The sequence below is a fragment of the Cherax quadricarinatus genome, chromosome 19 (assembly GCF_038502225.1).
Source record: "Cherax quadricarinatus isolate ZL_2023a chromosome 19, ASM3850222v1, whole genome shotgun sequence".
NCBI classification, from domain to species: Eukaryota; Metazoa; Arthropoda; class Malacostraca; order Decapoda; family Parastacidae; genus Cherax; species Cherax quadricarinatus.
Genome location: NC_091310.1, coordinates 20,115,231 through 20,127,502, shown reverse-complemented (window position 1 = coordinate 20,127,502; position 12,272 = coordinate 20,115,231). Strand labels below are relative to the sequence as shown.

General features: G+C 37.6%; 1 protein-coding gene across 4 annotated transcripts in view; it reads right to left on the bottom strand.

Moving 5' to 3' along the window:
* The window catches only part of Slmap (Sarcolemma associated protein), a 575,111-nt gene that overhangs the window by 175,795 nt on the left and 387,044 nt on the right, over nucleotides 1-12,272 (bottom strand). For all 4 annotated transcript variants that reach the window (XR_008406974.2, XM_070086557.1, XM_070086559.1 and 1 more), the window contains 2 exons: nucleotides 9,915-10,057; nucleotides 9,014-9,149 (listed from right to left, as the gene is read on the bottom strand). Coding sequence is in view for 3 of the 4 variants with exons in the window: in XM_070086557.1 (XP_069942658.1) it covers nucleotides 9,014-9,149; nucleotides 9,915-10,057 (279 nt within the window). In the remaining variant the exon portion in view is untranslated. The remainder of the gene's footprint in view (nucleotides 1-9,013; nucleotides 9,150-9,914; nucleotides 10,058-12,272) is intronic.

Below are 12,272 nucleotides of genomic sequence, written 5' to 3'. Positions count from 1 at the left end.
CAGGTTGTATAATGAACACCAATCAACCATCGCTACTATTGGTGGTACAGCTGCTGTTGCTGCTGCTGCTGTAGCATCGTCTGCTGCTGCTGTAGCATCGTCTGCTGCTGCTGTAGCATCGTCTGCTGCTGCTGTAGCATCGTCTGCTGCTGCTGTAGCATCGTCTGCTGCTGCTGTAGCACTGTCAGCTGCTGCTGCTGCTGTAGCATCATCTGCTGCTGCTGTAGCATCGTCTGCTGCTGCTGCTGCTGCTGTAGCATCGTCTGCTGCTGCTGTAGCACTGTTGTTGGTGTGGCTTATTGAGAATATACCAAGAAACAATTAACCCCAGAGGATTTTCCACCCAGGATAACCCAAAAAGGTCAGTGTCATCGAAGACTGTCTAACTTATTTCCATTGGGGTCCTTAATCTTGTCTCCCAGGATGCAACCCACACCAGTCGACTAACACCCAGGTGAACAGGGAAAAATGCCTGGAACTAGTGCTCATATTGGTGAATTTAAAGCCAGCAAAGGTTGGTTTGAGAGATTTAAGAATCGTAGTGACATACACAGTGTGATAAGGCCTGTTCTGGAAGAAAATGCCAAACAGGACCTACAGTACTCAGGAGGAAAAGGCACTCCCAGGACACAGTGTCTCATCAGTCATTGCTGCATCTTCAATAAAGGTAAGTGTCATTTATTCTTCATTTAGTAGACTAGTACATGCACAATATATACTGTGCATGTACTACTCTACTATTGTGCATGTATCCTTCTCTTTGTGTGTAGGAAAATGTATATTTCATGTGGTAAAATTTTTTTTTTCATACTTTTGGGTGTCTTGCACGGATTAATTTAATTTCCATTATTTCTTATGGGGAAAATTCATTCGCCTACCGATTATTTCGCATACCAATGAGCCCTCTTGCACGGATTAAAATCGGTATGCAGGGGTCCACTGTACTCTGATAATTATACTTACGTATACCTGTACTTAAATAAACTTACATACTGTGCTGACATGCAGGTACACATTAAAATCAGTAAGTGTGTCTTATGTCTCCAGACGTCATATTAGTAATGATAATAATAATCATCGAGTCTCATTTAAATGTCGTATATTACGTTAAATACACATTTTTATTAATCCATCTATGATATTTTTTTCAAAATTATATAATAAACACGATACATAACATAAAAAGATGATAAATACACCCCACAATAGAATAAATAAACATAAATATGAGATGTGGTAGCAGACGACTTGCACAAGTGACGCCATATTAGAAATGATAATAATAATAATAATAATAATCACCGATGGGTCTATGAAAGATGAGGTGAATCATAGAATTGATGAGGGAAAAAGAGTGAGTGGTGCACTTAGGAGTCTGTGGAGACAAAGAACTTTGTCCTTGGAGGCAAAGAGGGGAATGTATGAGAGTATAGTTTTACCAACGCTCTTATATGGGTGTGAAGCGTGGGTGATGAATGTTGCAGCGAGGAGAAGGCTGGAGGCAGTGGAGATGTCATGTCTGAGGGCAATGTGTGGTGTGAATATAATGCAGAGAATTCGTAGTTTGGAAGTTAGGAGGAGGTGTGGGATTACCAAAACTGTTGTCCAGAGGGCTGAGGAAGGGTTGTTGAGGTGGTTCGGACATGTACAGAGAATGGAGCGAAACAGAATGACTTCAAGAGTGTATCAGCCTGTAGTGGAAGGAAGGCGGGGTAGGGGTCGGCCTAGGAAGGGTTGGAGGGAGGGGGTAAAGGAGGTTTTGTGTGCGAGGGGCTTGGACTTCCAGCAGGCATGCGTGAGCGTGTTTGATAGGAGTGAATGGAGACAAATGGTTTTTAATACTTGACGTGCTGTTGGAGTGTGAGCAAAGTAACATTTATGAAGGGATTCAGGGAAACCGGCAGGCCGGACTTGAGTCCTGGAGATGGGAAGTACAGTGCCTGCACTCTGAAGGAGGGGTGTTAATGTTGCAGTTTAAAAACTGTAGTGTAAAGCACCCTTCTGGCAAGACAGTGATGGAGTGAATGATGGTGAAAGTTTTTCTTTTTCGGGCCACCCTGCCTTGGTGGGAATCGGCCGGTGTGATAATAAAATAAAATAAATCACCGAGTCTCATTAAATGTTGTATATTACGTTAATATACACATTTTCATTAATCCATCCATGATATTTTTTTCAAAATTATATAATAAGGCAGTGGAGATGTCCTGTCTAAGGGCAATGTGTGGTGTAAATATTATGCAGAAAATTCGGAGTGTGGAAATTAGGAGAAGGTGTGGAGACAATAAAAGCATTAGTCAGAGGGCAGAAGAGGGGTTGTTGAGGTGGTTTGGTCATTTAGAGAGAATGGATCAAAGTAGAATGACATGGAAAGCATATAAATCTAAAGGGGAAGGAAGGAGGGGTAGGGGTCGTCCTCGAAAGGGTTGGAAAGAGGGGGTAAAGGAGGTTTTGTGGGCTAGGGGCTTGGACTTCCAGCAAGCGTGCATGAGTGTGCTAGATAGGAGTGAATGGAGGCGAATGATACTTGGGACTTGACAATCTGTTGGAGTGTGAGCAGGGTAATATTTAGTGAAGGGATTCAGGGAAACCGGTTATGTTCATATAGTCGGACTTGAGTCCTGAAAATGGGAAGTACAATGCCTGCACTTTAAAGGAGGGGTTTGGGATATTGGCAGTTTGGAGGGATATGTTGTGTATCTTTATACGTATATGCTTCTAAGCTGTTGTATTCTGAGTACCTCTGCAAAAGCAGTGATAATGTGTGAATGTGGTGAAAGTGTTGAATGATGATGAAAGTATTTTCTTTTTGGGGATTTTCTTTCTTTTTTGGGTCACCCTGCCTCGGTGGGAGACAGCCGACTTGTTGAAAAAAAAAAAAAATAATAAACACGATACATAACATAAGAAGATGATAAAACACCCCACAATAGAATAAATAAACATAAATATGAGATGTGGTAGCCAGATAACTTGTACAAGTGATGCCAAGAATAACATTTTCTCTAATCTAACATAAGAGAAAATGTGTTAATGGGGGTAACTGTAGAAAATTATTCCTTTCGTATGTATGTAAGTAAGTTTATTCAGGTATACACAAATACAGTTACATAGATTATCATACATAACAACATGTGTGTAGAGAACCTAGGATAACCCAAAAAAGTCAGAGTGACTTATTTCCATTGCCTTCACTCAGAGCATCATTTCTTCTCAAAATGTTACATGAGAATGGGAGTGTTCTTCTTTATTTATTCTACCGTATCAATGTAGAGACAACCTGTACACAATGTAACTTGTACACAAACCAGACGTGTACACTTTGTTTACAAAACTTACCTTCGCCTGGTTTGTTTACATAACTCTGCGCCTGTACTCTCTCATGCACTCATTCTTTCTCTCTCTCATTTATTCGTTTTATCTCATTTACTTACTCCTGACCCTACATTAAGACTACAAATATTTTAAGGTAAGTAATGTGTGAACTGTATATACATTTTATCGCTCTGGGATGCTTAAATGTAATAGAATATTATGTGTAGGTGGGTTGGCCTGGTATGGTAGCCCGGCTGACTACCATACATACCACACTTGATTTTTTACAATAAATACTACTCATCTCACCCTATATTTTAAGGTAAGTAATGAGTGAACTGTATATACATTTTATCGCTCTGGGATGCTTAAATATCATAGAATTGTATGTGTGGGTGGGGTGGCCTGGTATGGTAGCCTGGCTGACTACCATACATACCACACTTGATTTCTTACAATATATACTACTTGTCTCACCCTAGATTAAGACTATAAATATTTTAAGGTAAGTAATGAGTGCACTATGTGTGTATTGTACTTTTTTATTGTTTTTTGATGCCTGGTTCTCTTGCTAACTTAATTTATGTTAGTGTAAACTTGTTATCTAGTGTTTGTATGCATTTGTAAGTAGAAAAAAAGGGTGTTCCACTTTACGGCGGTTTCCGCTTTACGGAGGTAGCCTGGAACCTAACCAGCCGTATAAGTGGGGCCCTACTGCATATATTTGAGGTGCTACGCGAGAGAACGTATATATACGTTTGGACCGTTTAAGGGTTAAAACTTCGCCAAAATTCTAGCGGCTTCAAATCTTGCGGGAGAAAGCTGGTAGGCCTATGTACGAGAGAATGGGTCTGAAATTGAGTTTAAAGTAGGGGAACTGTTTGATTTTTGACAATGTTCAAGAATAAACAAATCACATCATGCATCCAATACACATCAACTGGTGGGTCTAATATACATTCACAAATGCACTGATATTTTTTTTTTTTTTTTCAACAAGTCGGCCGTCTCCCACCGAGGCAGGGTGACCCAAAAAAAGAAAGAAAATCCCCAAAAAGAAAATACTTTCATCATCATTCAACACTTTCACCACACTCACACATTATCACTGTTTTTGCAGAGGTGCTCAGAATACAACAGTTTAGAAGCATATATGTATAAAGATACACAACATATCCCTCCAAACTGCCAATATCCCAAACCCCTCCTTTAAAGTGCAGGCATTGTACTTCCCATTTCCAGGACTCAAGTCCGACTATATGAAAATAACCGGTTTCCCTGAATCCCTTCACTAAATATTACCCTGCTCACACTCCAACAGATCGTCAGGTCCCAAGTATCATTCGTCTCCATTCACTCCTATCTAACACGCTCATGCACGCTTGCTGGAAGTCCAAGCCCCTTGCCCACAAAACCTCCTTTACCCCCTCTTTCCAACCCTTTTGAGGACGACCCCTACCAGTCCTTCCTTTCCCTGTAGATTTATATGCTTTCCATGTCATTCTACTTTGATCCATTCTCTCTAAATGACCAAACCACCTCAACAACCCCTCTTCTGCCCTCTGATTAATGCTTTTATTAACTCCACACCTTCTCCTAATTTCCACACTCCGAATTTTCTGCATAATATTTACACCACACATTGCCCTTATACAGGACATCTCCACTGCCTCCAACCGTCTCCACTGATATTATTTATACAATTATGCAGTAGTCTGAATAACAGTAAATCATCTATTTCTTGTGTGAATAAATTTTCAAAATGAAAAGCAAGCGTAATATAAGAGGATCCTGGAGATGTGGCTAATGAACAGAGAAAATGTTATTTTAGTGCCAGGAATGTCTGCACTGTTTATTCTGGCCCCTATTTTGAAATGGGCTTACCTTGAATTTTGTGAAATTGACCAAATCAGTAATTAATGATCTCATTTTTGTGTAGTTGAAACAGGTAAATGGGTGGTTTCAATAAAATAAATAGGTAAATGGGCAGTTTCAATAGAATAAAAATAGTTCGTGAAATAGTTACAAGTTTGGTCGAGTGGAACAAAGGAATTGGACCAAAACAGGGCTCAAAGTGGGTGAAATCGCCAATGTGTAAATATCATCAAGACAGCTAACTTCACGAGAGCATAATTCCATAACTTTTCCATCAAATTTTGAACTTTTGGTTTCATTACCTTCAGAAAAAGATTCTCTATCATTTCATATGATTTTTTTTTTTTAATTCTTTGACACTATGAGCAAATTTGTAAGCAGGGGTCTCGACACTCAAAGGGTTAAGAGAAGTTGCAAAGGTTGGTGGACAAATTTGGGAGGGTATGTAAAGGAAGAAAATTAAAAGTGAGCACAGGAAAGAGCAAGGTGATGAAGGTAACAAATGAATTAAGTAATGAAAGACTGGATATAAGAGCAGAAAGAGGGACCATGGAGAAAGTGAATGGGTTCAGATATTTGGGAGCGGACATGTCTGTGAATGGGTATATGAAAGATGTGAACCACAGAATTGATGAAAGGAAAAGAGGTGGGTGGTGCACTGAGTTGTGAAAACAAAGGTGGGTGGTGCATTGAAGCATATGTGGAGGCAAATAGAGGAATGTATGAGAGGACAGTAGTACCAACACTCTTATATGGATGTGAAGTATGGGTTATGGATGTTGCAGCGAGGTGGTGGTGGTGGTCAGAGGCAGTGGAAATGTCGTGTCTGAGAGTAATGTGTGGACCCCCGCATAACGATTACCTCTGAATGTGACCAATTATGTAAGTGTATTTATGTAAGTGCGTTTGTACGTGTATGTTTGGGGGTCTGAAATGGACTAATCTACTTCACAATATTTCTTATGGGAACAAATTCGGTCAGTACTGGCACCTGAACATACTTCTGGAGTGAAAAAATATCGTTAACCGGGGGTCCACTGTATTATGCAGAAAATTCATAGCTGGAGATTAGGAGGTACAAATTAACTAAAAGTTTTATCCAGAGGGTTGAGAAGGGGTTATTGAGGTGGTTTGGACATTTAGAGGATAGAGCAAAATAGGATGACTTGGAGGGTGGATAAATCTGTAGTGGAGGGAAGGTGGAGTAAATGAAGTTTTTTGTGTGCATGGGGCTTGGACATCCAGCAGGTGTATGCAAGTGTGTTAGATAAGAGTGGAGACAAATGGATTTTAGGACATGCCCTGCCAAACTGCAAACAGTGAATTTAATTTTCCTTAGTCTCTGATAAGAAGAGTACATTAAATATGTTGTAAGTGCAGAAAATCCCACCACCACCTTAAAGAGAGGCATATGTTCCTATGCCTCAGGTATGTCAGATACAATAGAAGGGAGAGAGGAAATGAGAGAAAATGAATTTGCAATAGAAAGGGTGACCTAACTCTTGTGAACATAATACACAGCTTTGTATTTCATAAAAAATTAACTGAAATTAGATTCAGAATGCAGATGAGTTTCAGACTTACACAAAGTTCAAACTTAACCCTATGACTGTTTCGGTCGTATATATACGCCTTACAAGGTACCGTGTTTGACGTATATATACTCATAAATTCTAGCGGCTTCAAATCAAGCAGGAGAAAGCTGGTAGGCCCACATGTGAGAGAATGGGTCTGTGTGGTCAGTGTGCACCATATAAAAAATTCCTGCAGCACGCAGTGCATAATGAGAAAAAAAACTTCAACCATTTTTTTTTTAATTAAAATGCCGACTTTGTGGTCTATTTCCGTATAGTATTTATGGTTGTATTCTCATTTTCTTGATCTCATTTGATAGAATGGAAAACATATTATAGAAAGAGAGGTGATGTTGATTGGTTTTACTATAAAAAGAACCTGGAAATGGAGCTCAAAGTAGGGGAAATGTTTGATTTTTGCCAATGTTCACAAGTAAACAAATGATGTCATTGTCCAATAAATGTCCAACTAGCCATTCTAATATGCAGTCATGAATGGGTTGATGTTATTTACACAATTATTACAGTATTGCAGTAGTCTGCATAATAGTAAATCTTCTATTTGTTGTTTGAATAAAAATTCAAAATAGAAAGCAAGAGTAATATCAGAGGGGCCTGGAGACATGACTGACGAACAAAGAAAATGCTATTTTAGAGCCAGGAATGTCTGCATTGTTCATTCTAGACCTTATTTTGAAATTGTCATATTTTTTAATTTTCGTGAAATTGGCCAAATTGCAAATTTCTGACCACGTTATTGGGTAGTTGAAATCGATAAATGGGCAGTTTCTTGTACTCAATCGATAGAAAAAATGGAGTTCTAAAGAAATGGCTATGAGTTTGGTTGACTGGAACAATGGAATTAGCTGAAAATAGGGCTCAAAGTGGGCGAAATCACCGATTTGTAAATATCGCCGAGGTCGCTAACTTCGCGAGTGTAATTCCATCAGTTTTCCATCAAATTTCGTTTTTTTTGGTGTCATTACAATTGGGAAAAGATTCTCTATCATTTCAAAAGAATTTTTTTTTTTTTTTTTTTTGGAAATTTTGCGACACCAGGAGACACCTCAGGATTGGGGGTTGCGACAATCAAGGGGTTAATTACTGCATTTTTTTATTTAACCCTTTTACCGTCACTCACTTAGATCTGTGCCAACTAATAGACCAGAAGATGTAATAATGAAATGGAGATGATTGTGGTTAGTTACAGATCATAAGTGACCTGAAATAGGCCTCAAAGTGGCCTTTTTGCGAAGGCTACTTCATAAAATATATAATTCATTAATGTTAAGCACTAAACCCCTGTGGGTCACTCACCACAAGACATGGTGAAGGCTTGATCCTCTGTCTGCTCAGAATCAGACAAACATGCTTCCTATTTGTACTTACCTAGATGTATGCCTTGCAACATAGCCAGATACATACACACACACACTCATCTCTCTTGTCAGAGTTCATAGGTTCAAACCTTAAGTATTAATACGTTAAGTCTACTTAAATTACTGTGACAGCCTAACCTATGACCAGAAATGGGAAAAAAAATTTTGGGCAATGGAGTCAAAATGGAGAGCAAGTGTTATACAGAAGCCAGGGGCTTTATTAATGAAGAAAGTTAAGGTTACTTTAATGGCTGGAATGCTTATTGTTTTTGTTTTGAACTTTGGAACCAATTAATGACCTGTGAACACTGACCTGCTCTTCTGATACACAGTGAGAGTACATATATCTGCTGCTGTTTTAACAATATCTCTTTAAATATTACGACAAACTGGTTTATATTGAAAGCATAGCCAGAAAGCAGATATATTTTGGCATGGAAAATCTAATGAACATATTTTGAATGAAATCTTATGACTGGTTTCAATTTAAGAGTCTTGTGTCAAGTCAAAGGAAAATGGACACCCAACCAGAAAAAGATCAGTTGTGCTGACACACAGGTAGAACTAGTGAAAGGAGGGAGGAAAGAGCAGTCAAGAGATATGTATTCAAAGGTTAATTTAATTTTTTAACAAAATCTCTCTCAAAAGATTATTGTAAATTGTAATATATTGACATCTGTAAGAAAGACTGACTGGAAAGAGAGCAGATCTGGGCATGGGGAAATAAAATGAAAATTGATATAAAAAACTAAATACAGAACAACCCAAATTACCGTGGAGCCAATTAGATGACCACTATCAAATAAGGAAAAAGATCAGTAAATTAATCACTAATAGTCAAAGCAAGAAACAAGACATGTTAGTAAGCACCTTTAATTTTTCTGTTAGCTGTGCAACTTGTTCACTTTGAACAGACTGCTTCTCTAACAATTCAACAAGCTCCTTTTGAGTAGTTTCACAAACTTCCTTTATATGAGCTAATTCATCTTCTGAAGTGTTTAATGTTCTGGAAAAGAAGAAAAAATTATCAAAAACTGAAATTTCACAGTTGCAAATGTAACATGTTGAGAGAGAGAGGAATTGTACAGGAAACAACCCACCATCCTCAAGGTGTGAGGTGTTGGCTACTGTACCACTAATTATATGGGTTGCAACAAGCCCCATTATTGCCTTAAAGATTTTTTTTTATACAACTACCAATGATAATATGGGTGCACAATAACATCTGATCACATGAACTTTTATGCCTAAGAATACAAACCAAAGTTTCACACTAATGCATTGTGAATTTAACGGTACATTATGAAGGAGGAACTTTAAGGAAAGAATCTTTACCTCATGCTTGAGGACAGGAAGTGGAATCTCATACAACTCCTCCCTACATACAAGATGGTGTGAAGCTAAAGTTTGTATTGATGAGAATGAAGAGCCATATCATCAACCTTTGTCAGGCAACCAATTTATCATCAGCAGTCTAGCAAAAAACAATAATTTGGAGTAATAACCCACAGATTCCAATTCTGATCATGACTGCTTAAGTGATAAGTGGTAGTAAATGCTGCAAATTTCATACTGTCTTATTTGCATACTTGTTAGTATAATTTACCCTTAAAATTCAGTGGCAGCATCTTCGCCTTACAAACTTGAGCACAGCAAGTTGATTCTGTAAAATTCATCTCTCCTCAAATATATAGGAAATTTACATTCTATACCAGAACAGTATGTTATTAACATATTACAAATAAAGTGTCTAAGGAGATACAACACTTACCTTTCTAAATCTGCTAGTTTTGTGACAGCATCTAACTTTTCCTGTAGAACTCGTCTCAAGGATTCTTTGGCAGTGGTTTCATACTGACCCTTCTCATCCAGTAGTCTCCTCATTTCCTCTCGAACACTGTCTTCAGGGTAATTCTGCAAGAGAAGATGTACTTTTAACCCTTAAACTGTCCAAACGTAGATCTACATTCATATGCGTAGCACTCCAAATGTAGATCTACTTTTTTACACAAGAAAGAATGTAAAATCAAACAGATCCACGTTCGGAGCGCTATGCGTGTTAACATAGATCTACATTTGGACAGTTTAAGGGTTAAAAGGCATTATGTTTTAATACACTCATCTTTGCAAGTTATGAATATACAGCAAAACCCTGCCTTTCATACACCCACCTACTGCATTTCCACTACTTAGTGATTCACATTTTGGGTCCTATCTTCAGTTTATGCTGCAAATTTACTCAGCTTTCACACTGGCAGGATATTTTGATAAATACAGTTTTGATTTTTGAATTATAATAATTATTTTTTCTGAGTTTTTACCAAATGCATTCATACTTTGTGAAAAATACTGTACAAAAAGGTAATTTTCAAAAAATCCCACTGTTGATTAGTCTTCTCCATTTACTCTCTTGTTCATGTGTCTTCAAATCTGGTCAACACTGGGATTCGTAAGAAAGAATTATCAGAAAGAAAACAGATTTGGTTATGGGAAATAAAATAACACATTCTGAAAAAATCTTTGTTTTTAATTATTAACCCTTAACTCTTTCTCTGTCCAGACCTCTGAAATTAATATTTGGTTTTAGGACAAAAAAAAAGTACAAATGATACAATTATGAAAATGCTTGAACAGCCTTATGCAGCTTTTAAAAGTAACTAATATCCTCTGGGCCTCTACACAGACCTGCAGCAAGCTTTCAATACAGTTGACCAGAGGTCATACTTATCAACTCAGCCTGTTAAAATAGGAGTGCCTCAGAGCAGTGTTCTTGGCATTTTGCTCTTCCTCATATACATCAATGATCTCTCCAATGCATCTCATCTTCTTGAACCTGTTCTGTTTGCAGATGACAGCTCCTGTCATCTCCCACTCAAATCTTACTTCTCTCAATAACATTGTTAATGACAGGCTAAAAACATCTACATAGATGGCTACCAACAAACTCACTCTTAACACTGACAAAACCTACTACAGAGCTTCAAATATCCAACTAAGCATAATGATCAACAGTTCTCCCATTGTAGGAAACAACAAGGGTAAATTCTTAGGTCTACACCCTGACTGAAACTTTAAATTTAACCCTTTGAGGGTCGACAGGCCCTCTCCGAAACTCGTTCTCAGGGTCGGCCAAATTTCAAAAAAAAAAAAAATTCTTTTTTCTTATGAAAAAATAGAGTTTTTTTTTCTGAACATTATAGGATAAACAAAAAAATTTTACCATCAATACTTACGGAGATATGGATGCATGAAGTTTGCAGAAAATGAGCCGCTTATGGCAACAGCGGCGACTGCCGCTCACCCGGTAAACTTTAGTTTACTTGTATTTGAAGGTTTGTTGTTTTTTTCACTATTTTATTTTTTCACATAACTTATGTGGCCTATGAGACCAAAGTAAGGTGCAATGTACATATATACACTCGTTGTATACAACACAATAAGCACACAAACATAATTATCAATATATTGTTTACAAAACTTGTTTACAAAAACAAACAATACAAAACATTGTTTATTATTATTGTTCTATAATATATATACCAATATACAGTCACTGAACATATTCCTATTAGTTCTGCAGCTTGTGGAACTCTGAAACATGGTGTCATACACAATGGTGTTTTATCTTTCTCCCTCATTCTATCTCTTTCAATCTGTCTCTCTCTTTCTATCTGTCTGTCTATCTCTGTCTCACAGGTACACATAAATACAAGTATACATAGTATAAATTACCTAGGATAACCCAAGAAATCCAGACAAAGTGCTATACTCTGCTTGAAGATGTGAGTAAAAGTGATGACACAGTCTTGTGGCTCTCTGAGACAGAGAGCTAGATGGATAGACAGGGAGCTTGACAGACAGGCAAATAGACAGACAGAAATGTTAGTATACCAGCAAAAACAAAGGGAGGGCGATGTTCATCTCATCTTTTGGCATCAGCTCTACCCTCATTTACCCTCATCAAACGTCAGCACTTATCAGATGTTATCTCCCCTTATCTTGTTACTGTCATGGGTGAACATTTATTATTACATATTATTATTATTACCTATTATTATTATTATGTATTATTATTATTATGTATTATTATTATTATGTATTATTATTATTATGTATTATTATTATGTAT